Genomic DNA, 25,505 nt, shown 5'->3' with positions numbered 1-25,505 from the left:
GAAAAGAGAGAAAAGTGTATTTGATGATGACCTGACAGACGTGTCGGGTTACATTTGACTCAAACCAATGGATTCTCATGGCGTTACGTATCGTTGGCTGAGCTCAGGAGACTCTTTACCCAAACTGAACAACAGTCACAACAGTATTCGAGAATATCAGCTCGGTGGTTAGCGATGAAATCAAAGTTTAATCCAACAGTTTGACACAGAGGCGTTCATAGAGTTGGAGGAAGAAGCAAAACACGCTGTTCATTTCCTTATCTCAACAATAACACCTTCCGTGAGACACATTTCTTGTTTTGACTCCATCCTGCTGGAAATAACCTCCGACTAAAGCAGCGTGAGCTACTCAGTCATGTGTGATGAACCCAGCTGTTTTTGTTTATTTACACCTTTATTGTTAAAGAAAGAATTACTCAGCAATTATATATGTAAAAAAAACAGTATCTGAGGAAGCTTGAGAAGCGTCACCTTGGATCCACACGACTGTGACTGAAATATGACACCTGCTGACTCATCGCTTAAAGCTCAGCATCAATCTCCCGTTCCTCTACACAGGCGTACAACACCTCGAGGTTTAGTCGACACGAGTCTGGTCAAATATTGTCATTCACGCTTCCCTTGTCTGTGTGTGTGTGTGTGTGTGTGTGTGTGTCTCTAAACGGTGAGCTGCAGTTATAGGCGTGTCCTTTAAAACTTCACTGAAACATGGCACACAGGATAGTGTCTGTTTATCCACCACGGAGGCCTCACACACACACACACACACACAGATACACACATACAGCCACACAAACATACATACACATACATACACAAAAAGACACACATACATGCACACACACACACATACACACAGATACACACATACATCCACACAAACATACACACATACACACAGATACACACAAACATACATACATACACACATAAATACACACATACATACACACAAACATACATATATATACATAAAAGACATATATATGCACACACACACACACACACACACACATCACACACAGATACATATATATACACAGAAATATATATACACACACATATATACACATATACATAAACATATATATATACACATATAATATACACATATATAGACATATATATATATATATATACAAAAGACACATATATATGCACACACACATATATATCCACACAGATATATATATATATACACATAAATATATATACACACACAGATACATATATATAGCTACACAAATATATATATATATATATACAAAAGACACATATATGCACACACACACATACACACAGATACACATACATCCACACAAACATACATACATACACACATACACACAGATACACACAAACATACACACATAATTACACACATACATAGACACATACATACACACAAACATACATACACAAAAATACACACATACATGCACACACACACACATACACACAGATACACACATACATACACAAACATACATACATACACACATAAATACACACATACATAGACACATACATACACACAAACATACATACACAAAAAGACACACATACATGCACACACACACACACACACACAGATACACACATACAGCCACACAAACATACATACACATACATACACAAAAAGACACACATACATGCACACACACACACACACATACACATACGCACAGATACGCACATATAGTACATACATACATACACACAAAAATACATGCGCATACATACACAAAAGTCACACATACATGCACACACAGATACACATACACACATACACAACTTGCTTTGTGCACAGTTCCAAGGTCTGCAGACCACTTAATGCCCCATTGCCCCCCTTGCAGTGTGTGTGCATGAAGTCAGAGTGTGTGCATAAAGTCAGTGTGTGTGCATGAAGTCAGAGTTTGTGCATAAAGTCAGTGTGTGTGCATGAAGTCAGTGTGCGCCTGTGTTAGATTAAGTGTGTGTGTGTCTTCATCAGCACAATCCAGGAGCCCTCTCTCCACTTGTAACGGCTGACCAAGGGTCAGGGTGGAGAACCGTGCCTTTAAATACTAATAACATCCCACTGACGTCAGTGGAAAGCTCTTTGTTCCAGCTGCTTCCATGATGGCGTCATGGATCTTTTGCCCGCCACGTGTTTCTGGTGCCGTTTCAGAGGCTTGAGTAGAACTTCTGGGTTTCTTTTTCAAAGTCTGCAGAGCGACTTGAATACGTTTATTTTAATGGTTTCTGTGTCTTCAAGATATTTAAAGTCACGGTACTTCATTTAAATTCAAACAACCCTTTAAGTAAGGTAGGAGATGACTGATGAGTCAGCAAAAAAACATCAGTACTGATGACTGTTTAGACCCACGGGCCTCTCGTCTTCTTTGGAAGCACACCCGATACTATCCAGCGGGCCGTGCCATGCATGATGTCATCGTATGATATGGTGTGACGTCATCACATCCGCTTGACGTCCAGCTCCGAGATGCGTGGTTAGACATCCGGGATAGTGTTACGCAAAGGTTCATCCTGCCTCTAAATAATCTGAGCGGTTTAAAAGTGTGTGCATCCAGAACGGTGCGTTCATGGGACCATCATGCTGACAGGATAATGCACTTTTTATTTATTGCATGTTACTGTGATGTTGCACGGATCAGGTGGGGTTTTATAAATGGCCTGAAGAGAACTGAAGGAGTTTTTTTCATTCCTAGTTTAGTTTCCCAACTGTGCTTGTTGATCCCAGAGAGCCAGTAAATAAAAAATAAATATATATATATATTTTTAAACCAGCAGGTGCATCTGTTTTTTTGAAATTACAATTTTTATTCCTGTTTTGGAATTTAAAAAAATATATATTTCTGTTTTGGAATAATAATAACAAATTATATTCCTGTTTTGGAATAATAATAAAAAATATATATATTTCTGTATTGGATTTTTTTAAAATTATATTCCTGTTTTGGAATTAAAAAAATAATATATATATATATTTGTGTTTTGGAATAATAATAAAAATGTATATTCCTGCTTTGGAATTTAAATTAAATTAAACCACATAGACAACAACATCCCCTCCCCATCAGTCTTTGGGGTTGACCACCTTAAATTAACTTTTAACTATTAACTATAAACAATTATTTTGTTGTTGTTGGGTTCTCCATCATCCATTAAAATGGGCCTGTGGCATCACAGGAGCTGCTCCATGAAAGCAGGTGAATAACACGCTGACAGATGTTACCCCATAAACACCTTTTGCCCCATCCTCCTGTAGCCGGAGGACCGGAGGACCGGGGGAGCGGCAGCTGCGGTTCACTCACCGCGGGCGTAGACGCAGGCGTCGCGCAGAGCTTTGTGCTTGTGGCCGGACGCGTCTTTCTGCAGTTTTCGCAAGATTTCCTCCATGCTGGCGTTTTAATCTCGGATTTTTTTTAAAGGGTGCAGTGACAGCATCCCTGAGCACCTCCTCCTCCACCACCACCACAGCCAACACCACCCTGTGATGAAGGCGATTATGTCAGGCCAGCCGTCAAATCCGCTGGATGTGGAAGAAAGAAGCGTCTCTCTTATTTAAAAAATAAAATAAAATGTTGTTGTTGTTATTGTTATCCCACCTCGATTTGGCACAGCGGAGATAATATAGGAGCCCTGACAAGACAAATCCACATTATTTGTCGCCCACTAAACACACAGCGGATAGACGTCACTCTCCCGTCCCCGCCGGTATCCGCCGTGTTTTGAAATCCGGTCCAGTGGGCACCGCGTCGTCTTCCCGGTGACCAGATCCGGACCCCTTGTTATATTCCCCCGTCCCCCCCAAAAAATAAAACTCCTTGGCGCGTGAGGAAATGGCACCACAGCGTTTCCGCAAGAAAAAAATGAAAAGAAAAAGGGGGATTTTTTCTCCGACCAGGCAACACAGTATTTACACCGTTTCCCCGTGAGGGAGGGCTTGAAACCGCGGCAGGGATCGTTGGAGTCACTGGAACGGGACTTCCGGTCTCGGTGGGGCGACAGCTGGAGGAAGCGAGAGATGGATATATATATATATATATATATATATATATATATATATATATATAACGTACCCCCAAGGGTACACTCACCCCCATTTGAGAACCACTGATCTAGAAGACAGTATTTATCTGTAAAAGTGTAAATGTATTCAGTGTTACGTTCTCTTTGGAAATACTGCGAATTATGGGTTAGAGAATTAAAATCGCCCTACGGTGCATACATTGGTTTATTTAACCGTTCTACCTTTATACGACAGACAGTTAGACCCCTGTGTAGAGAGTCCAGACAGCCTGGAGGAATAGATATAATCAGGCAATTTAAATGAAAAGACATGCTGGGAAGGATAATGTCAAATTAAATGTTGTTATAGTTCTGAAGCCAAACTTTTTGACCAAAAGAAAATCATGTTCCTGCACGTGATATATTGTCCCTGTTTTAGATGGATGCAAACGGACATACTGGTCGTGCTTGTCTTAGATCCTCTGAGACTAAATGAAGGCCCTTTAGCAAAACTGCTCTCATGTTTCCAGAATATGAGATGAATATTTGTGTTTCGTTGGAAATTTTTTTTTTTGCAGTGCACAATGCGTTTTATCTAAAAAAATAAATGGTGTTTCCCTTTTGTGTTATTGTTGTCTGTTGCTTTTGAATTATTTATCTGTGTGTTTCCATCTTAATCCCCTGCAGTGTAATCCAACTTCAAAACCCACATTTTAATTGAAAAAGAAAAAAAAGCCTTCCAATTGCCTCGTTCGCTAATCCCCTCACCTGAACAGAGATTCTTCAATCATAGCTCGGGGTTTAGCTAACGGTTCATTAAAATTCCGTTGTATGAGGGGAAAAGCATGTAACTGAAATTTTTTAGGAATTATAATCTATCATGTGAAATGGAGAGCAAACGTAAAATAATCCGATTAAAACCAGAAACAACCAACACATAGAAAACTCGTTTCGAGTTGAGGTACACTGGAAAAGAAGAAACAGCTATAGTTAAAATGACTTTTTAAGGAGTATAACTGCGTGATAATGTTTGGAAATCCTCTTTCCATGTGGTCCTTCCTCTGAACGAGACATACAGAGATGGAACTGTTTTATATTTCAGTTTTGGACAGTATCTGGGTATGATAGAAATTAATCCGATTTTCGTCGCGTTAATTCAAATGTTTCTCCTTATTTTAATAATCCTAAAAGCCCTGAGGCCTGCGATTGCACTTTTATTAAGGAACAAGATATTTTAAGTGTTTCCCTGTTGCTCAGCTCGTGTTTTTCATTTGCGGTATTTTCTTTCTCACCTCTTCTTGATCAGGTATTTGAAGTGTATATTTTGCTGAAAGACAGTTTGGGTAAATATGATTGTTGTGTTGTTGGTGTTATTAAGGGGGGGGGGGGCAGATATAATTGTGGATTGTAACGCAGCTCTTGAAAATCCCGTCTGACCTGTTGGTTTGAGTATGAAGTTATTTATACATTCCTATTGCGTAGCTATATGCATAGCCTATGTGAATGTTTCTTTTGAATAACACGGAAAACAAATGACACGTTTTCTGCTGCACCATTTCAAGTGAATAAAAGTAACTGAACCATAAGCCAAGTGGAATGAGGCTAAAGAGCCCGTTAGCTGCCGTTATCACCGCGCTTCAGGGGATAAACTCGACAGTTAAGAGGCCGAAACCAAAAGGTTTTTAGGTAATTTTACCTTCAGCTAAACTGAACTAAACTACATCGTTAGCTAAACTTTATCAACACGTTAAGAAGAAAAACTAGGCTGTTAAACAGCGTTTATTGGTAAACTGACCGTTAGCTAAACTACATCGTTAGCTAAACTACATCGTTAGCTAAACTTTGTGAACATGTTTAAGGAGCAAAACTAGGCTGTTAAACAGTGTTTATTGGTAAATTGACCTTTAGCTAAACTACATCGTTAGCTAAACTTTCTGAACATGTTTAAGGAGCAAAACTAGGCTGTTAAACATTGTTTATTGGTAAACTGACCTTTAGCTAAACTACATCGTTAGCTAAACTTTGTGAACATGTTTAAGGAGCAAAACTAGGCTGTTAAACATTGTTTATTGGTAAATTGACTTTTACTTGAATTGAACTGAGCAAAATTGTTGGATAACCTTTATCAAAAATATTTTAGGAGCTAAACGGCTGTTAGTAAATGTTTTTCCTCGTGAACCCAACTTTGGCTATTAAATTACACCATTAGCCTATGGATGATGTGCTCCTAAACTTAACAAAAAAGGCTTTAACTGCTAAACTTAAGCAGGAGGTAACCTGAATGATGAATCCAATACCAAAGTAAGATTTGACACATAGCCGACACAACTTTCAAGGGGCTTTGACAACTTTTTCTTCAATATTTGGAGTTGTAATATAGTTTCACTTCCAGGTCTCCAAACATCTACAACTTTATTATTGAGGCCTGCAGTAACACAAATATATACTTTATGTTAGCACAACTAGTCCGAATCATTCCTCTTACTAGTATCGGAAAGAAGAAAATACTCAGTAACCATTTGCGATGATACTGAATATAAATGAAGGTGTTTGTCATCAGTTCTGGTGGAATAAAGTATATTTTCCAAAAGGCTATTGTTGGAATATGGGAAGATGACTTATTGTAGATTTGTTTCCTGTTATCTTCAATGTTGGTCTTTTTATTTTTCTAAATAAATATCTATTATTCACTGTATTCATTGTGGAATGTCTCTTTGTGTGCCTTCATCTCTGCAGAGACAGACATTACACATATATCTGCCATTGTGCCAATTTGCAACATTTTGTTTTATTGGCTATTTTAACTGCAAATTATCACTTTGTTTGGATTGAAACGCGAGCTGTCGGCGCTAACCTCTGAAAAAACATATTTCTAATCAATTATTAGTATACCTAAAGTATACTTTTAGTATACAATTAGCACAATATTATCATATTTTTAATGTATTTTTAGTATACCTAAAGTATGCTTTTGGAATACTACTAGCACCATTTTATTATATTTATATTGTGCTAAAAAGTATACTTTTGGCACAATACAAATATGTTAATAATATATTTCAAATACACTTAAAAGACAAAAAAATATATTTTAAGTGAACTATCGGCATGCATATTAGCACATACACAGTAATGTACTTAAATTTGACTAAGTATACTTTAACTTGTTCCAATTTACCACAAATAAATATACTCAATATACTTCAAATAGTACTTAAATACTATTTAAACACAACTTAAATATATTCGGTACAAAATAAGCTGTTCCAAAATAACACACTTTAAGTACAGTCGCAATAAGTAGGACTCCGAGTATACTCAAGTATCCTACAATTAAATATACTTAGCATATTTATTTTTAAACCTGGGGTGAATCCTGACTTCAAGTGGTAATTTGAGAATATAAAAAAAAGAAATGGCTACCGCGGAAAAAAAAGAAAGACCATGAATGATATCAGAAATGCAACTTTCTTATAATAAAAATCACAATATTCATATTAAGTATAAGAAGAAAATTCTTGTTTTGTGGACATTTGCATAGTGTTATCTGGATCTATTTCAGTTTTTCACCAGCAGTCTGTGTGACTGTCTCTTTAAATAAATAAAAAACCCTCTAATGATAATCCACCAGTAACACCCCCCCTCTCCCCGTCTTCCCCGCCGACTCCCTTGCTCTCTGCCCGGGCCGGGGCACCGCAGGCTGTCACGGTCGGTGTGTCCGGTTCAAGAAGCTGCAGGGAGACACACGGCGGCAGGCAGGTAGGCAGGTAGGCAGGTCGACTGTTCACTTATCACACTTTTCCTCCACCTGTTGGTGCATCACGTGCCACCGCTCTCTACTTCATCAGCAGCAGCAGCACCGGCTGCACACTGACCCCGCCCACTGGCTCACAGCTCCCTCAATCCGGGTCACACCGGCAACGTTCACCCGCTGAAGCTGCTGCTGTTTTATTTATTTATTTTTTCTCCAGGGTCAAAGTTTCATATTGTTTTTATTTTTTATTTTACTTTCAGGGTGTGCACTGAGTACCGTGCCCGTCGCGGCCCGGAGCGGGCGGTGCAGGAGCGGGCGGGCGATGCGCGGTGCAGGAAGCAGCAGGAGCAGGTGGGCGGTGTCTGTCTGCAGGGCACCTGAGCGACACAAGGTGGACACATCCATTCATGAATCAGTTTGTGTACAAGAACATTGGCCATTCTCTAAAAATTGACTATGGAGGTTCAAATGGGCACAGATATATTGTCAGGGCTCAATTAGTTTAATTAAACTTATTTTGATACCTTTTAATAGTTATAAGAACATTATTCCAATTCATCACTTTTTAAAATGACCATACCTTCACTCCAAAGTTATGGAGGACTTAAAATGTCTTAAGTATAAATATATAAATGCATGAATAAATACAGGAAACAATAAATGCATAAATACATGTATAAATAAATAAATACAGGAATACATAAATAAATGCTTAAATAAATGTATGAATAAATAAATAAATACAATAATAAAAAAATACATGCATAGATAAATGTATGAATAAATACAGGAATACATAAATAAATGCTTAAATAAATGTAAAAATAAATAAATACAGAAATAAATTAATAAATGCTTAAATAAATGGATAAATAAATAAATACAAAAATAAATAAATAAATGCGGAACTAAATGTATACATAAATAAAGGAATAAATAAATACAAGTTATACCAAAACAGGACATCATTAACTAAATCTATTTCTGTATTTCTTCATTTATTTATGTCTATTTATGTGTCTACACAAATTCATTTATTTATGTATGCCATTTATTTGTCCTTGTATGCAAATGAGCTGGGGCTTATACTTAAGACATTTTAAGTCCTCCATTCAAAGTTGACGTCTGATTCATATCTTCACTCATGGATCCGGAAGTGATCTTCAATAAACAAAACATTTTAGCATCATATTCATATTTTAGCTCCACCTAAACCTACAATAGTAAAATCTAATTGTACATTAATGCATAGGTAATAATAATCTTTTTATGCAATATTTAATATTTCAACAAGAAAAGGGGACACTTGTATACGTTTAATACTTTAATTACATTTAGCTGAAAATACTAAAGTAGCATTTTAAAGACTTGACTTTAACTTGTACCACAGTATTTTTACAGTGTGGTATTAATACTTTTAATTAAGTAAATGATCTGAATACTTCCTTCACCGCAGGGGGTGCTAGTAGAGAGAGAGAGAGAGAGAGAGAGAGAATTAGGGGAGGGGTGGGTGTGATGGTGGATCTCTCTCAGCATTAACAACACATAACGGACTTCAGAGCTCTTGTGAATAGTTTGTCATTTTAAACGGTTTCTTAATTGAACCGATAAAGGTCAGTTCAATCTCATGTACACAAACAGGAGTGTGTGTGTGTATGTGTATGCGTGCGTGCGTATATTCATCAGCAGTGTTGATCAAATTACTTTCAAAAAGTTAGATATTACCAGTTACTTTAATTTGAAAGTAACTAGTTACTTTACAACATTACACTATTCTTGTTTTACTTTCACCTAAACAACCAGAGACGTACGACTTTGAGCGTTATCCAATGAAAGAGGGGGGCGTTGTTTTACAGCGACCAATCACAGCCCAGAAGCTCAACTTTATTTCACTTCATTACAAATCCAGAGGTGTGTGACATTTGATGGCCTGAGGCCGTGTGCACAAATATTCACATGCTGCATTTTACATTAAAATCGCCCAAGTTTTTCTGCTGTTGGTGAAAAAAAAAAAATTCAGACAATCAACACAACAAAGAAAAACACGTCAAAATTGTCCTCAAGTACTGAAGTTAATTAAGTCCTGCAGACATGGAAGTTTGCAAGACTTAAGCGTCTTTGTGTATTCAGAAAAGCGTTATCTAAGTTTGAATTATTCTTGAAATGTTGCATTCAACACGTTTTTTTATGTATTTTTGGGGAGTATCATTTAATGTTATTTACTTATATTCTATTATATACTTGATTGATATTTTTTTTAGAAGAGTATTGGTCCGTTGCACCATGGGAAAACTCTCCATCAGATTCCTCTCTGTGACAAAGGCGTCTAAATTTAGCCGGTAATATAACAGGCTGAGCAGATCAGGCTGGTCTGGGATCAGCGGTCTCTGCCCCCCCCCCTGCAGACATCTTACATTCATGAACTTTATAACATGAACACATCTGGATAATTTTTCAGTCAATATAGTTTCATTATTCCCCAACACATGAGAGACGGTTAATCAAAAGTCTGGCTTGCAGATCTTGACCAGTGCCACCGGGTCGGTCTTTTATTGTGAAAGGTAAAAAAGTGAACGGCTTTATTTATCTTTATAGTGAAGTCCAGCTCATGGTGTATGTGTCCCGCCCATAATTCTACTGTTCTGGTTCACTCTCACTGCTCTTATAGTCTTTTTAAAGTCCAGCTGGGGGAACATCGCAGATTATTTAGGAGCTAAAGAGTAGTTATATTCACAAACAAGGTCAACAAATCAACTTAAAAGACGGTCATACGTCAGTGTACTCTACTGAAAAGCATTCCCACGATGACATTTATTTATCTTTTTTGTTTATAATATATTACTTTCTCCACTTGGGACTGGTCGGTGGCGCCAGAGACCGATCAGGAAGTCGACAGTTTCTTGTATCCGTGTCACGTGGTAATGAACCCCCACCGCCACGCCCCTTTACCGGAGACGAGCGACAGGCCCCCGGGGCCCTTTATAGTAAACGTGAACTCAAATTAAGACTATTATGAACATTGTTTTCAGTAAAATCAAGACTTTTTTGTTACGCTAAATAGGGCATTTATTATAGAATACAACGTGAAGAAAACACAATTATGAAGCCATAACAGAGGGGGTTCTGGGTAGTGTAGTTGTGTGTGAGTTGAGTAAAATGATTTAACACGGGAATGTTTCTGCAGCCATTACATGAAACCGCTCAGCTGTGTGTGTGTGTGTATGTGTGTGTGTGTGTGTGTGTGTGGGGGAATGCTCACCTGTTGTTGGCGCCTGCCAAAATAAAAGACCATTACTCCCACATACATCTGTCGCTCTTCAGAAGCGGTTTCTCGTGTGACTTGTCATCACAACTCCAAAATGTCAAACGAAGACATTTTGTTGTGCGGTTCAAATACTGATAGATAACGCTCTTCTTCTATTGGAGCTCCATTGTTGTCCAACAACTAGAAACAACACATCACTGCTGCACCGGGTGACGTGTTCCTTCATTACCGAGACCACACACTGGAGTTTATTTTTACTCAATCCCACACACGGCGTCCCGGTGCCACAAATACTCTCTCTAATACGAGAGCATCAAATGTGGATTAATCCGCCGTTGAAAATAGACCCCAGCAGATGAATTATTAAGACCTTTTTGTTTAATAACAAAACCACATTGACCAGCTGTTAACACATGACGTCTATTATTCTGTCCATCCTGCTCCTCCTCTCTTGCTCTCCTGAAGGTTTCTTCACTTTTTTCATCGTGAACGTTTTTTTCTTCTTCTATATTTTGGGAGTTTTTCCTGATCCGATGTGAGGTCAAAGGTCAGGGATGTCGTATGTGTACAGATTGTAAAGCCCTCTTAGGCACATTTGTAATTTGTGTTATTGGGCTGTATAGAATAAATTGAATTTAATTGAATTAAAGGAAATTACTGAGCCTTTAGAAATATGAAATTACAGATTTGTTTTTCAAGATATACGTCCTCAGTGGGAGCCAATGATTATCTTAAATTTAATTATTTGATTATCTTAAATTTTATTATTATCTTAAATTTGGATTATCTTATTTTATTATCTTAAAATTTGATTATTATATTATATTATATATATATATAAAATTATAATTTGATTATCTTAAATGTAATTATCTTAAATGTAAATGTACTAATAAAGGATTATCTTGAATGTACTAATAAAGGATTATCTTCTCTTATAAGGCCATATTATGCAGACACATCCGTCTGTGAGCGGGGGGGTGGAACTTCAGGCCTCCGACGTCCGCCTCCGACCTCATTGACTGCTGGATGCCCCCCCCCCCCCTGTATAGCACATCTGGGACCAGGGGCCGAGCTAACAGGTTGTGCACTAGTTTAACCAATCTAAAAAAAAGATGACATCGTTAACTCGTATGCTGTTTGGCGACGAGGCCGATCTAGTCGAGCAGGCGGTGGTCCGATGCTTTGCTTCAGGGAGCTCAGGCAGTGACACACGGCGGGGGAGTTGAACCCGCAACCTCGCCGTTAAAAAACAACAACATCTGCCGCCGACCTTTCAGCCATCGGAGCCACTTAACTCGTGGCATTTCAGTTTGGGCTTTTATCACCGCGACGATAATGAGACGTTTCCTGGCATCGCCCCTGATTGGGTCTGAGGGAGACCCCGAGGAGGGCGAGATGGGGGGGGGGGGGTCTAGAAGAATCCGATGGGTCTATATTAGCCCCGGTGAATCACGGCGAGCCTGGCATACCGGGTGTCCCCTTTCACACCATATAAGTCCACCCCCACCCCCCCACCCCGCCCCTGCCTCACCCTGCCTCACCCCTCCACCTCCCCCCCCACAATGCAACAGTGCTATCTCTGGCTATTCTTAGGCTGTCACTTCAGCTCCTCTGAGCAGGCAAGTCCTCTTCTCCTCCGTCTGCTCTCTCAAATTATCCTTCTTTCTTTCTCTTAATAAGTTTTGGTTCGTGCACATCACACATAAAAAAAACCCATTTGTTCTTCATCATTTCAGCCATTTAATATCTTTTTTTCTGTTTTCTTCCAGCGGCTACTCGGTGCCGGACATCCATCCCATCACCTTCAGCAGGGTTTTTTTTAAATAAAAGTTTTCCACTTTCGGAGGATCTTTTAGTCGCCTGGAACAATGAGCGCCTACACCGTGTCGCTGCCCGGCCCCGGGCCCTGGGGCTTCAGGCTGCAGGGGGGGAAGGACTTCAACATGCCTCTCACCATCTCCAGGGTAAGACACTGATTTATTTTTTTCATCAGCTTTTTTCTTTTTCATCTCAACTGCAATTCCTCTATTCTAGTTCACTTTGTGCTTTCTGCTCGGCCTGCTTTGACTGTGTTACCAATTTTAATGTTTTTATATCTTCAGCATTGGGAGAAGAAATCAAGTTTTTTTTAACAAATCAAACATTCTTAATAATATTCAAAAGTCTTATCTTCTCAAAAACAAGAAAAACTCCACCTGTTGTAATGAAAATAAGCTAATTTTGAGGATTTTTTCCTCTCGATTATGTATCTTGATGCTGGGCCACCTGGTGGCCAAAAGGTATAAGACGCTGCTCGCGTAACTGAAACATCCCCGGTTGGCGTTTTAAAGAAAACTATTTCTTCCATGTTGTCATCCGGTCGTCTCTTTTCTCTCCACTGCCCCCAAACATACTTAAAAGAAAGAACAAGGCAGCTTTGTATGCATGACACCTTTCACACTCTTCAAAATGCATAATGCTGCGTTCACACCAAAAGCTTGAGTGAGTTTACTCGCCCGACAAGTTGTGGTTTATTCCCGTAATTCGCGCCTTAGAGGGCGTGGCTTATCTCAGTGGCTTATCTCTGTGGAAACATTTAACATTTTCGCCATCTACCATGGAAGAACTAACCACTAAGTTTGCTTTCTACTTGTTGTGGGCATCCCACATAGTCGCAACATCTAACGCCCTCGTGTCTGGGTTCATAACATTACATCATATATACAGGACTGTCTCAGAAAATTAGAATATTGTGATAAAGTTCTTTATTTTCTGTAATGCAATTAAAAAAACAAAAATGTCATGCATTCTGGATTCATTACAAATCAACTGAAATATTGCAAGCCTTTTATTCTTGTAATATTGCTGATTATGGCTTACAGCTTAAGAAAACTCTAAAATCCTATCTCATAAAATTTTAATATTTCCTCAGACCAAGTAAAAAAAAAAGATTTATAACAGCTGAGTGTTTGTCAAGGCTCAGGAAACCCTTGCAGGTGTTTGAGTTAATTAGACAATTCAAGTGATTTGTTTAATACCCTACTAGTATACTTTTTCATGATATTCTAATATTTAGAGATAGGATATTTGAGTTTTCTTAAACTGTAAGCCATAATCAGCAATAAATCAGAATAAAAGGCTTGCAATATTTCAGTTGATTTGTAATGAATCCAGAATGCATGACATTTTTGTTTTTTTAATTGCATTACAGAAAATAAAGAACTTCATCACAATATTCTAATTTTCTGAGACAGTCCTGTATATATATATATATATATATATATATTTATACATAACATCACCCGTAGGCTCACACAGCTCGGTGACTTTCACCCTCTACGTCTGAATAACTGCTTCCAGATTCACCAACGGCACGATGTCAGCGATGAGGGGCGGGGCATCTCAACGTAGATCGGCATAGGGCGAATTTTTTTCATTTGCTATCTTCGCTAAAATGTGCACCATTCGCAACCATTCGCGTCCGTGCATTGACTTTGCATGGGATCTACTCGCACAAAAAAATGTGCAACTCTTTTGGTGTGAACGCAGCATTACAACAACAACACTTTATACTTTAATAATTTGAGTTTCAATGAAACCCTGCAGTCAAAAACATCTGCGTTTTCCCCAGAGAGGCAGTGTAACTTTAACGATAAGCGCGGACATGTAGTTCACTGCGAGGCGGTTTCTTGTCAACCAATGGCTGCAGAGGATTCCTTTAAAGTCTACTCTGGGGAACCTGAAACTGCAGAAGCTCTGCCACCTGCAGGTTGATCGTCTCTTTCCGTCTTTTTCCTGTGACGTGAAAAAAAAGGGCTTTTGATGATAGTTTGACTCGCGGATGATTCTGAATCGCGAGCGCAGCCTGTCGGGTGAGGCCTGCGCGGCGGAGCGGCTGCCGGGGTTTGTCAGGGAGGCCGAAAGCAGAGCCGGAGGCCTAAAACTGGAGCTGGTGTTGGTTTCACTGCCTCGCCTCTCTGAATAGAGCCGAGACGGAGAGGGAACACACTCCTCCGCCTCTGTGGATCCGCTGCATGCGTTGTCAGGATGCTGTGACCCCATGACCTTTCTGAACTTCTATCTGTTGGGGATTCAGGCTTTTCCCCCCCCGTCACATTATCTTCTTGCTGTTCATGTTTGTGACCGGCTGTCCTCTGCAGATCTCGGTTTCACGTTGATGGGAAGCAGAACTGCTGCTCTTCGTGGTTTGCGATCGCTGCACGTTCAAATAAAGCTATGCAAGACAAATGGAAAGAGGCCAAATTAACTTTGGTGGCTTGTTGAGATGTTTATTACCTTCGCATTGAAAATGCGGAAGGTTATGTTTTGATCGCCGTGTATTTATTTATTTATTTGTATGCGTGTTACTCGCATAACTCAAAAATTATTAAACCGAATCGCATGCAATTTGGTGGGATGATTGGTTATTATCCCGGGACCATTTGAGTAGATTTTGGGATCGATTGGGTCAAAGGTCAAGGTCAAGGTCATGAAAAGGTCAAAATGTTTTTACCATAGCGCGGTCATTTTCTATCCAATTGGCATGCAACTAATGCCAAAATGTTCATAATTCAATGCCCAATCTTGTGATATGCGAAGGTATGCGCTCTACCGAGTGCCCATTCTCATTGTTTATTGGATAGGAAGCGATGCAAGTTTTTACAGAAAGCATTGCAAAGTTGTTGAGCGTAATAATTTAGACTTTTTCTTCAAATCTTGTGTATTTACTTCTACTCTCTTGGTTCGTAATCGGACCATTTTATATAAGAAAGGAACAGCATGCTATAAAGTTTCTTTATCTAATTTAAAAATGTCAGAAATTGTTATCCAAGCTCATGATTTAGCTTTTTGACCAACTGTCCAAAACACGAAAATATTCAGTTTACTCGTCGAATGGACAACATCAGTTAATCTTCACAAGGAGGAACATGAACGACGACATATTTGGCATGATGGCTTAAAAAATTATCAAAAAATAAATAAAACTAAATTGATTATCAAAATGTTGGATGAATCGTTTCAGCTTGAATGAATGGTCTGTCTTTGTCTTTTATTTTGAAGGCCACATGACAGTAGATACTACCAGGAGATTTAGGAACACAAATATATTTCTTAGTTGTTATTGTTTACGCCTAAAATGTATCGTAGGCAATACGTGTCTGTGGTACCTGCAGACGTGCAGGTTGAATCCAACAAGGATCTGTGACCTCTGACCCCTCGCGAGTATGCACAGCTCTGAGAATACAACGTTAGAGATGTCGTACAGGTTAAAATCCTCCGTGTGTGGAAGCAGGTTTTGTGTGTTTACAAGCCTCTGTGTGTTTAGTGTGTGATGTTGTGTGAGCGGTTTGAGTGAAGAGTGGAGAGAAATATGTTTCACGGTTTGAAGAGCATCGATTATTTTTTTTCATTCTTGGGAAAAGATTTAACGCAGAGAGAAGAAAGTTGCAGTTATCTCACGCCGCAGATGTTATTCAATATCAGGCCACATAAACTCACATGTAGCACACTCATAACTGTCAGGGTGTCGAAAAAACACGTGTAGCGGGCGCTTGTCTGGAGCGTCCATTCAGCGATCGTCTCGTCATGTGACCTTTGCTGACCAGTGAAACATGTTGCTCTGTAAACAGCTGTGGTTTGTCCCCCAACATGGCCGCCTGGTGACGTCATGGAATACTATGAAGCTCAGGGAGAAACAAAGGGGAAGCTCCACGTCAGCTGTTCCTGATTGTGTGTGTGTGTGTGTGTGTGTGTGTGTCAGCTGCTGGATGTCATTGTGTTGGTTCAGCCAAAAGTCACGGACTGAAAAGACAGACGATCGGCTCAATGTGCTCTCATCTGATTGGTTTGATCGATTAGGTCTAATCAATACACCGAGCCCATCGCTGATGGAGCCGGCAGAGTATCTGCAGTAGTCGTAGATAAGTAGTCGGCAGTGGAAAATAAATAAATAAATGTATTCAGTTTATGCACTTGACGACAATTTTGAGGTACATATTGAGTTATTATATTGTGTTATTTCTACTCCACTCCACTAGAGGTAGAGAGTTAAGAGATGACCTACACTAGAGGTAGAGAGTTAAGAGATGACCTACACTAGAGGTAGATAGTTAAGAGATGACCTACACTAGAGGTAGAGAGTTAAGAGATGACCTACACTAGAGGTAGAGAGTTAAGAGATGACATCATGTGGATGCGATTCGTAATAAACGGCTTCATTATGAAGTGTTTTGATTCCATCGTGCAGCTCGGCGCCTTCAGACGGCGTGATTTACTTTAGAAACACTCTCCGCTTGTTCATAATGTGACCGGCTGAGAGAATATTTATGAATCACCACAACCGACCATCTGTACGCACAGGTTCGATTCATTTACTCATTCAATCATTTACTCATGCATTCATTCATTCACTCATTCATTTATTTATTTGTTTGTTTGTTGCAATTTTGGCATGAAAAAAGTCTACAGAGACGATTATTTTGTTGATTTTAAAATTATTTGAAAAATATACTCCCTCCGCCTCTGATTTTTCCTGCACCTTTTTTTGCATACTGTAAGTGTGTGTGTGTCTGATTTTTTACTTGCTCATTCTCACACACACACACACACACACACACACACTTTTTCTGTCTCGCATCCCAAAATGCTAAACCCTCATTCACTTGCAATAATGCGCACATGCACACGCTTACTTGTACACACCTGTGTGTGTGTATGTGTGTGAGAGAGAGAATAATGGATGAGAGGACAGCATGAGACGAGGCCTTCTGGTGGAGGGACGGAGCAACGAGGCTCCGCCTTTAAAAAATAAAATAAAATAGATTTCTTTGCAAACGGTTCACTGTTTTTAACAAAGAGAAATGTCTGAGACCGGTCCATCAATACTGAGACCGTGAAATAACACACACACACACACACATTCATACACATGTGGCGACCTGCTCGTGTGTGCGGAACAGAAAAGCCTGTTCGACACGCAAACATCCGCTTTCACTACAAATTTACCCATAGTGTGTTAATAAACACACGCCCACACACACACACACTGATAACAACACAGAAACCCTGAGCTTTGTTTGGGAGAATGACTCAGCGTGCGGTGGCATGCGGCTTTAATCTGTGCGACAGCAGATGTGCTCTTTGAATTGGATTTATCGCTGCGTTTTCTGGCAACGATGGCTTTCCTTTTTATTTCTTTTTTACTGGATGCCAGAGAATCTCTGGATGAGAGAAGCACGGCAGCCGCTTTCCATCGTCCCGCTGCCGCTTCTTTGTGTCCTCGGGTTTAGAAGTAAAACAGCGGGATGAACGAACAGATGAAGATTTATTGGACCCAATCTGCTGGATTCTGGTGGATGTTTTGTTTTCTATGGGTTAAATGTTCTCTGGTGACACTCTGGTGACATTCGTTATTTTTCTTCACGTTCAGATTCAAACAAAAAGTGAATGCATCTCATAACCGTGTGTTGCGTGTGCATCAAAGCCGGATATCTTCTTTCTCAGCGCCCCCAAAACTATCAAAAACACATCAATGTGTCCACTGGATTACATTGTCCTTCATCACCATGAACACACACACACACACACATGCACACACACACACACACACACACACACACACGCACACACACACTGTAGTTTATTTTGACTCAATCCCACACACGGCGTCCCGCTGCCACAAATACTCTCTCTAATACTAGAGCATCAGATGTGGATTAATCCGCCGCTGAAAATAGTCCCCAACGAATGCATTATATTCCCTTCTGTTGGTGTGATGAGAAACTACAGAGACCAGCTGTTTCAGGTAATACTGATGACTCTTTTTAACTTTAAACTATATATATATATGTGTTTTTAAAGATGTATGAGGTACCGTTAAACATGCAGTCAAGGAGGCTCCTTGAGGTGATCGTCTCCAACAAGAGATCCGGTTCTTCTCTGAGTTCATCCTCAATAGATTAAAAAGCAACTGGCTGATATTTGATGGAAACGTCACTTAGTTTAGAGAGTATGAGTTATTGTTGGCAAGTTTTTGGGAGTTCAAATGTGTGAATAGAGGGTGCAGCTTTAAATGTGGACACATTTTCAATTTCTTTGAGAAAAACCTTTAGAAAAACCTTTACAAAAACTGTAAGCCTGGTTTCATTCGCTCAAACGTCTTTACATCCCGCCGGTTTTTTTTGCAGGTCTTTTGGTTCCTTGATGAATATTCAGAAACACTTTTATTTTTGTGTTTCTCAACTCTGCAATAAAGCCAGAGGAGCCGACTGAAATGGCAGCAGAGCTTCGAGCGGCAGGTGGATGATAGGAGACGAGAATGTGGTGATGAAAGGAAGTGAACTGGATCGAGAATAAAGAACAGGGGGAAGGTCGGTGGAGGGAACTGCAGTGAAAGGTCTCAGAAATGAGGCTGGAAAAACAGCCTGACCTCGGCCTTCAGACTACTTTCAGTTCAACAACGTAAGAATGGAAATGAATAGAATAAACAAAATGAATAGACATGCTGAAAGTATATTCAAGGCCCTGTTTCTCTGGTTTTAGTCCAGATTGGTTAAATGTATCGGTTAATATTGTGTAAATATCCGTTTTTTATTATTTATGTTTAACGTGTGTTGAACAGCTAAATCTCTGACAATTTATTGTTTAGCTGTCAGAAAAACACATCGAATAATTTTATAAACAATTAATCAAATCAGGAATATTTCTTACTTTGCAGCCGCTGAACGAAACTTATTTTTTAATTTACCCGTAACTGCGTTTTTTAAAAAGAATGTATTTCCACCCTGCTATAAACCTCTTAAAAATGCCCCTCTGCAGATATTCTAGTGTACTCTCTGATTCTCTGCGTCTCTGTACAGTTGAGCTTCTGAAATAAAGTTTTACAGGTTGTGTGAAAGCCGAGCTCTCGGTAACTGGAGTCCGGCAGCCACACGTGGCGCTGACTCAGCCCTCCGGGTCCCACCGCGCCCCCCTTCCCCGGCCAGGGGATCCCAACGTGTGAACCAGGACTGATCTGGATCTTTAAAAAAATATATATATATAATTTTTTGGAAATAATGTCATCCCGCTGCTGAAATCCAGTTCTGTTCCAGAAAGATGGATTATGCTTGTCTTTTAGGGTCTGCAGGCGTGGTCTGAGGGTGCAGGGGGACCCCAGCTGGGGCAGATCCTCTTTCTTTCTTTTAATACTTTTATTTGAAGTTTTTACGAGTTACACATTACAAGACAACAAAAAACAACAACAAATAAATAAAAATTCAGAAAAACACGGATATGAATCGAAAGTAAATGTTCATTATCATCCTTTATTGAACCCACTATAACAATTGTATTTATATCATTCTTACCACCATTTTAATTTCAATTCAGCCAGGCTACTTGACGAAGGAGGAGGAGTATGTACAACATACACATCGACAACAAATGCAACAAAAAGAAAATTCATCTTTCTGAAGTGACATTTATTAACATTTATTGTGAGAAACGTAATGAGATGAGCACGAAAAGATGCCAAATGAAAACAAAGACACACTAAACGACCAAGGTGACACAAAAACAACAATGAAAAAGGCCTTAACCACCAAAACATGTGTGAAATTACTTCAAAGGCAATGCAAACTAACTATAAAAATAACCACAAAGAAATGTAAAATCACTAGAAAGTGATGCAAAACATCCCAAAGAGATGCAAAACTACTATAGGGCCAACAAGACATGGCTGGGAGATGAAACATGACTTCAAAGGGAACCAACAGCGTCCCTGTATGAGGAGGTACTTCCACCATCGAGCTGTGAAAATTGCATTGTCCCAGGTGATCTGTGCAGTAGAAATGTGGCCGACCATAATTCATTGACAGCGTGACGTTTTTTGGCACCTCTCACTTCTCCTATAGCACCCGAACGCACCGCACTCTGAGGCCTGCAGAGTGGCAGCGAGCGTCTGTGGCTGCTGACAGGCAGAAGGCTGTTTTTAGCCTCTGAAGGTCACACACACACACACACACACAGGTCTTATCAGCTCTTCCTCTACTGTTACAGACCCACAGAGTCTCTGATGTCGCTGTCAGTGTGTTCAAATGAAATCCAGGGTCCTATTTTTAACTCCGGATGGAGGCTCCAGGTTGCTGGTAGAGCGATGACCTCATCGCTGTGATGTGACGTGAAGAAGTTCACATTCTCAACGGCTTCGCTGAAGAAAACGGTCCAGCAGATCCCCCGTAGAGCCGGTCCGGTGTTTGAAATGTTGTCTATGACGTGTGTCGACTGCATGCGGGTCAGCGTCGGGGGCTCGGGGGGGCAGTGGACCGCCGCTCTGCAGCCCGGACAGGACTCGCATTGTTCAAACTCAGTGACACGAACCCTCCAAAACATTTGTTCACGTTAATCCAAAGCGGAAAATGAGACGGCGTCGGCAAAAGTGACGCAGCGGAAGTTCCCGTTCGGAAGTTATCCGTCTGCAGCACTGCTGGGATTTGAACCCTTTTGTTTACGGGACGAGAGCTTTAACCAACTAAGTCACATACGAGTTTCTTCCTCCCCGATAGTTAATATGTTGATTGTCGTCGGAATAAATCGGATATAAAGTTGATATCTTAGTCACTTAGCAGACGATGGGTAAATAATAATGCTCCGGTGGGATTTGAACTTGGGATTTCCTCTTCAAGAAAAGCACTTTAACTTAAGGTCTAGAGGTAAGGAATACGTTCTAGAGGTATAGTTGAGGTACCTCGTAAGGAATGTATCTAGAGGTAAGGAATAAGGTCTAGAGGTATAGTTGAGGTACCTCGTAAGGAATGTATCTAGAGGTCTAGTTGAGGTACCTTGTAAGTAATATATCTAGAGGTAAGGCATACGGTCTAGACCAGGGCTATTCAACTTCAGTAGCAAGTGGGCCGAATAAGAAAATCACGGGGGGTGTGAGGGCCGCACAGAATATTGATCAAATCAGCACCCGATGCTCACCTGTGCGAGCATCACAGCTGAGCGTTGCGCGCGCCGGCATCAAGCCGAGAAGAGTTGTTGATGGGGGGGGGGGTGCTAGTGAGAGTCGCGCGCGAGTCGAGAAGGATTGTTGACGTGGTCTCAATGTATAAAAGAGGCGTGTCCGTCAGTTTTATTTTATCTTACCAAGCTATAGTGATTTGCAGGCAGTCTTGCGGGCCAGAGTTAAACTCAAACGGGCCGCATCCGGCCCGCGGGCCGCTAGTTGAATAGGCCTGGTCTAGACTCTAGAGGTATAGTTGAGGTACCTCATAAGGAATATATCTAGAAATTAACCCGAAGGCGGCAGGAGGGTGTAATATTGATTCGGGTCAAAATGACCCGAAGGCAACACTTTAAATCAAAAATTAATTGTTAATTGTTTTGTTGTGTAAGAACTCTTCTTATTATTATTCCCCCTCAGCAACTACAGTGTTTATGCTCATCTTGTTGTGGCTTCGTTGGTCACACATGGAGTTCTGGTGAGAAACACCGCGTACGAACATCACTTTGGTTTATTTCCCCAAAAAACCTTGAAGAACACGTTGCACTCTATCCTCCGAAGTCACAGCTCGTCCTGCTGGTTGTAAAGCTTCCTTCGGCTCCGAGCTGAATTCATTCACCGATCTCGGTGTGCGGGAATTCTTCGAACTGGAAGTTCACCGGCCAGCTGAGCAGAGTGTAAACTGGGCTAACGGCTCGCCTCTAGGGGGCGCTGTTCCATTCACGCCACATTATCCCCGATTCAGTGGAAATGTCATCCGGATGAGTCAGAGCAGAGAAGAGCTGCAGCGAAGCGTCACAGCGCTATTTAAACTGTATCCCTGACTGTGTGTGTGTGTGTGTGTACATGTGTGTGTGTGTGTGTGTGTGTGTATTTATAGTCTCATCCAGGTCTCAACTGCAGGTTTTTTTCAGTTAATCCTGTTTCTGAGCAGTCCGTTCATTCTTCTCATAATAAACATACAAATGCTAAAAAGCTAAAGTCCATTTTGAACTGGAAAGTCCAAATTGAACGAAATATTTAGAATTAATCGCAAAACCATTTTGATAATCTGTTAACCTGTGTGTGATTATTTAAGAAGATATAGTCAACATTCGTTGATTCCATTTTTTAAATTTGGAATATTATCTATTTTCTTTTCTCCTTTATGGAATAATCTGAATATATTTGAGTTGTGAACAAAATGAGATATTTGATAAAGATCGTCTTATTCTCTAAAAATAGAGATAAATATCGTGAAAAGTAGAATATTTATCTCTGAAATTCGGTATAAGTTTGTATAAAACGGAGTTATTCAAGTAAAGTGCAGTACAACTATCTATAATCTGTACTTAAGTATAGTACTTGAGTAAATGTACTTTTAATGGGCTACACTCCACCACCTTTGACTTGTACCGCCCTATCCCGCATCTCAACCACCCCGTCCTCCACTTCCTCCTCCCGCAGGGTGTAGAGGTCAAAGGTCACACTGTTCAGACTAGCGATAGTACAATGGCTGCGGATGGAAATGATGTAGAAGTTAATCAGAGTGATTTAGGATGGGGGGGGGGGGGGGGTTAGCGGTGTATAGACAGCTGTCCAGAGTCTAACACCTCAGGCATGGCATTGTGTTGGAGGAGACACAGACTCTGTGAGGTTAAAGGTCACAAGGTCAACGCCATCAAACGTTTTCCATCCTGTTTCCAGTCTTTCTAACTTTCTTTTTATTCACTAATTTCAGCCGAGCATAGCGGCTCATCCGCCACTTGTCAAATAAATCTATAAATCAAAAAAGAAGGTAATGTCCATTTCCGTATGTCATTCATTCTTATAATTTATTTACTAAAGAAACAAAATGTTGACACTGCCTCTGGTGTGCTGGTAACAAACCATAGGCCCCCCCGGTGCATGCTGGTCCTGAAGCTACTCACACCTACATATAACCACAGGGGCCCAGTGTTACCCAATCAGTGAACCAATACTAAAAATATATTTAAACAACAATTACAATGAACTAAACTAAAACTATCATGAGAAAAAAGCTCTTGTCACGTATCAAAATGTAAAACCTAAATAACAATGTTTAAACAATATTACTTTACAATAAAACTAAATACAAATGTCTAAAATAAATAGCTCCAACAGTGTCTCTATTCGAGTCGGTGATCTTCTCAAGTCATATTGGTTTTCCACTTGAAACACATTTAAAAAGTTTTAATAAAAAATAAAAAAAAGTTTATAGGATTAACATAATTTTAAAATCGATTAAGTCTCTAAATTTGGAAGTTTAATACATTTAAACCTGTTGATTGTTCCTGTTTTGTGGACGAGGGTCAAAACTCCCATCCTGAGCTGGATTTTTAGATTAAAGGGACTTTAGCATGCAGACATATGAATCCTTAACGTATTGATTAATTGTGTTCCCATCATATTGATTGTCTCCATCCAGTTTTTTCATAATCAAGTGATTGAAGGACACGAGGTGACCCGCGGTGTCACTTGAACCCACGTCACATGACGTAAAGACCGGAAACGATTACTCTTCAATCTAACTTTCTTCTCTTAACTAATGAAACCAGAGTGGATTATTTTTTCCGCAGGTTTGAATCTTTAATTTGTTCGTGTCGACCCGTCGCGTGTCGAGATCCTCAGAGATCTAAACGTCTCCGTGTCCGGACAGATCACTCCGGGCAGCAAGGCGGCGCTGGGTAACCTGGTCCAGGGCGACGTCATCGTGGCCATCGACGGCGTCGGCACCGACGGGATGACTCACCTGGAGGCCCAGAACAAGATCAAGATGGCTACCTACAACCTGGCGCTCACCATGACCAAGTGAGGAAACCAACAAACACATTTTAATGCCTTTTCTTTTCGTTACGAGGAATAGTTTGTTGCTCCTAATTGACGAGTGGACCAACTGTTTATAACAAAACATCATATTTTACAAACTCTGCATTTATTTGTAGTGAAGTAGAAAACACTAAAGTAAAGTACAAGTCCCTCACATGTGTACATACATAGAGTACTGAAGTGCATGTACTTGGTTACATTCCACTCCTGGCCTAATATACTAATAATAAAGGATATTATAGATAGTTCTGAGGTGACAGCTCGTACTCATCTCCAAAATGATTTTTATATCTCTCCACACTTCCCAAAGCGTGTGCATATGTGCATTTTTAATCGTATTTAACCCCTTTAGGAGAGCTTTGAACCAAGCGTGCTCCTCAAAACAATGATGTAACGTACAATATAGTATTTCAGCTTGTTTTCCATCACTATCGGACTCTGTATCAACCTGCTGTGATCGGTAGATTTGTTTTAATTCAAGGTTTCATAAACTTTATTATTACATCTTTGAGACGGACACATTGGAGCATATGCCATCGTCCCGTCCTTCATCGAGCTTGACTCTTACCTTGAAGGCTGTTCGTCTCTATAAGAGGCGTAGACCTGCTCTCTCTGCCTCCTCCCGTGGATCAGTAACAAGACGGTTTCCATCGCAGTGACCCACATACTGGAGGATT

General features: G+C 40.1%; 2 protein-coding genes across 5 annotated transcripts in view; one reads left to right on the top strand and one right to left on the bottom strand.

Annotated features, from left to right (window-relative positions):
- The window catches only part of arfgef3 (ARFGEF family member 3), a 42,267-nt gene extending 38,640 nt beyond the window's left edge, over window positions 1-3,627 (bottom strand). Inside the window, exon 1 of the mRNA XM_056436105.1 lies at window positions 3,318-3,627. Within this exon, the coding sequence (XP_056292080.1) occupies window positions 3,318-3,402 (85 nt within the window). The 5' untranslated portion in view covers window positions 3,403-3,627. The remainder of the gene's footprint in view (window positions 1-3,317) is intronic.
- A 9,042-nt stretch (window positions 3,628-12,669) lies between these two features.
- Window positions 12,670-25,505, top strand: part of LOC130207054 (LIM domain-binding protein 3-like) — a 29,715-nt gene continuing 16,879 nt past the window's right edge. For 2 of the 4 annotated variants that reach the window (XM_056435452.1, XM_056435453.1), the window contains exons 1-3: window positions 12,670-12,721; window positions 12,806-13,000; window positions 24,659-24,810. In XM_056435452.1, the coding sequence (XP_056291427.1) occupies window positions 12,905-13,000; window positions 24,659-24,810 (248 nt within the window). In that variant the 5' untranslated portion in view covers window positions 12,670-12,721; window positions 12,806-12,904. The remainder of the gene's footprint in view (window positions 12,722-12,805; window positions 13,001-24,658; window positions 24,811-25,505) is intronic. The other 2 variants (XM_056435455.1, XM_056435454.1) reach the window with 2 other exon arrangements.

This window comes from Pseudoliparis swirei, chromosome 17 (assembly GCF_029220125.1).
Source record: "Pseudoliparis swirei isolate HS2019 ecotype Mariana Trench chromosome 17, NWPU_hadal_v1, whole genome shotgun sequence".
NCBI classification, from domain to species: Eukaryota; Metazoa; Chordata; class Actinopteri; order Perciformes; family Liparidae; genus Pseudoliparis; species Pseudoliparis swirei.
The sequence above is the reverse complement of the archived record's forward strand: the minus strand, read 5'-3'. Positions and strand labels throughout refer to the sequence as shown.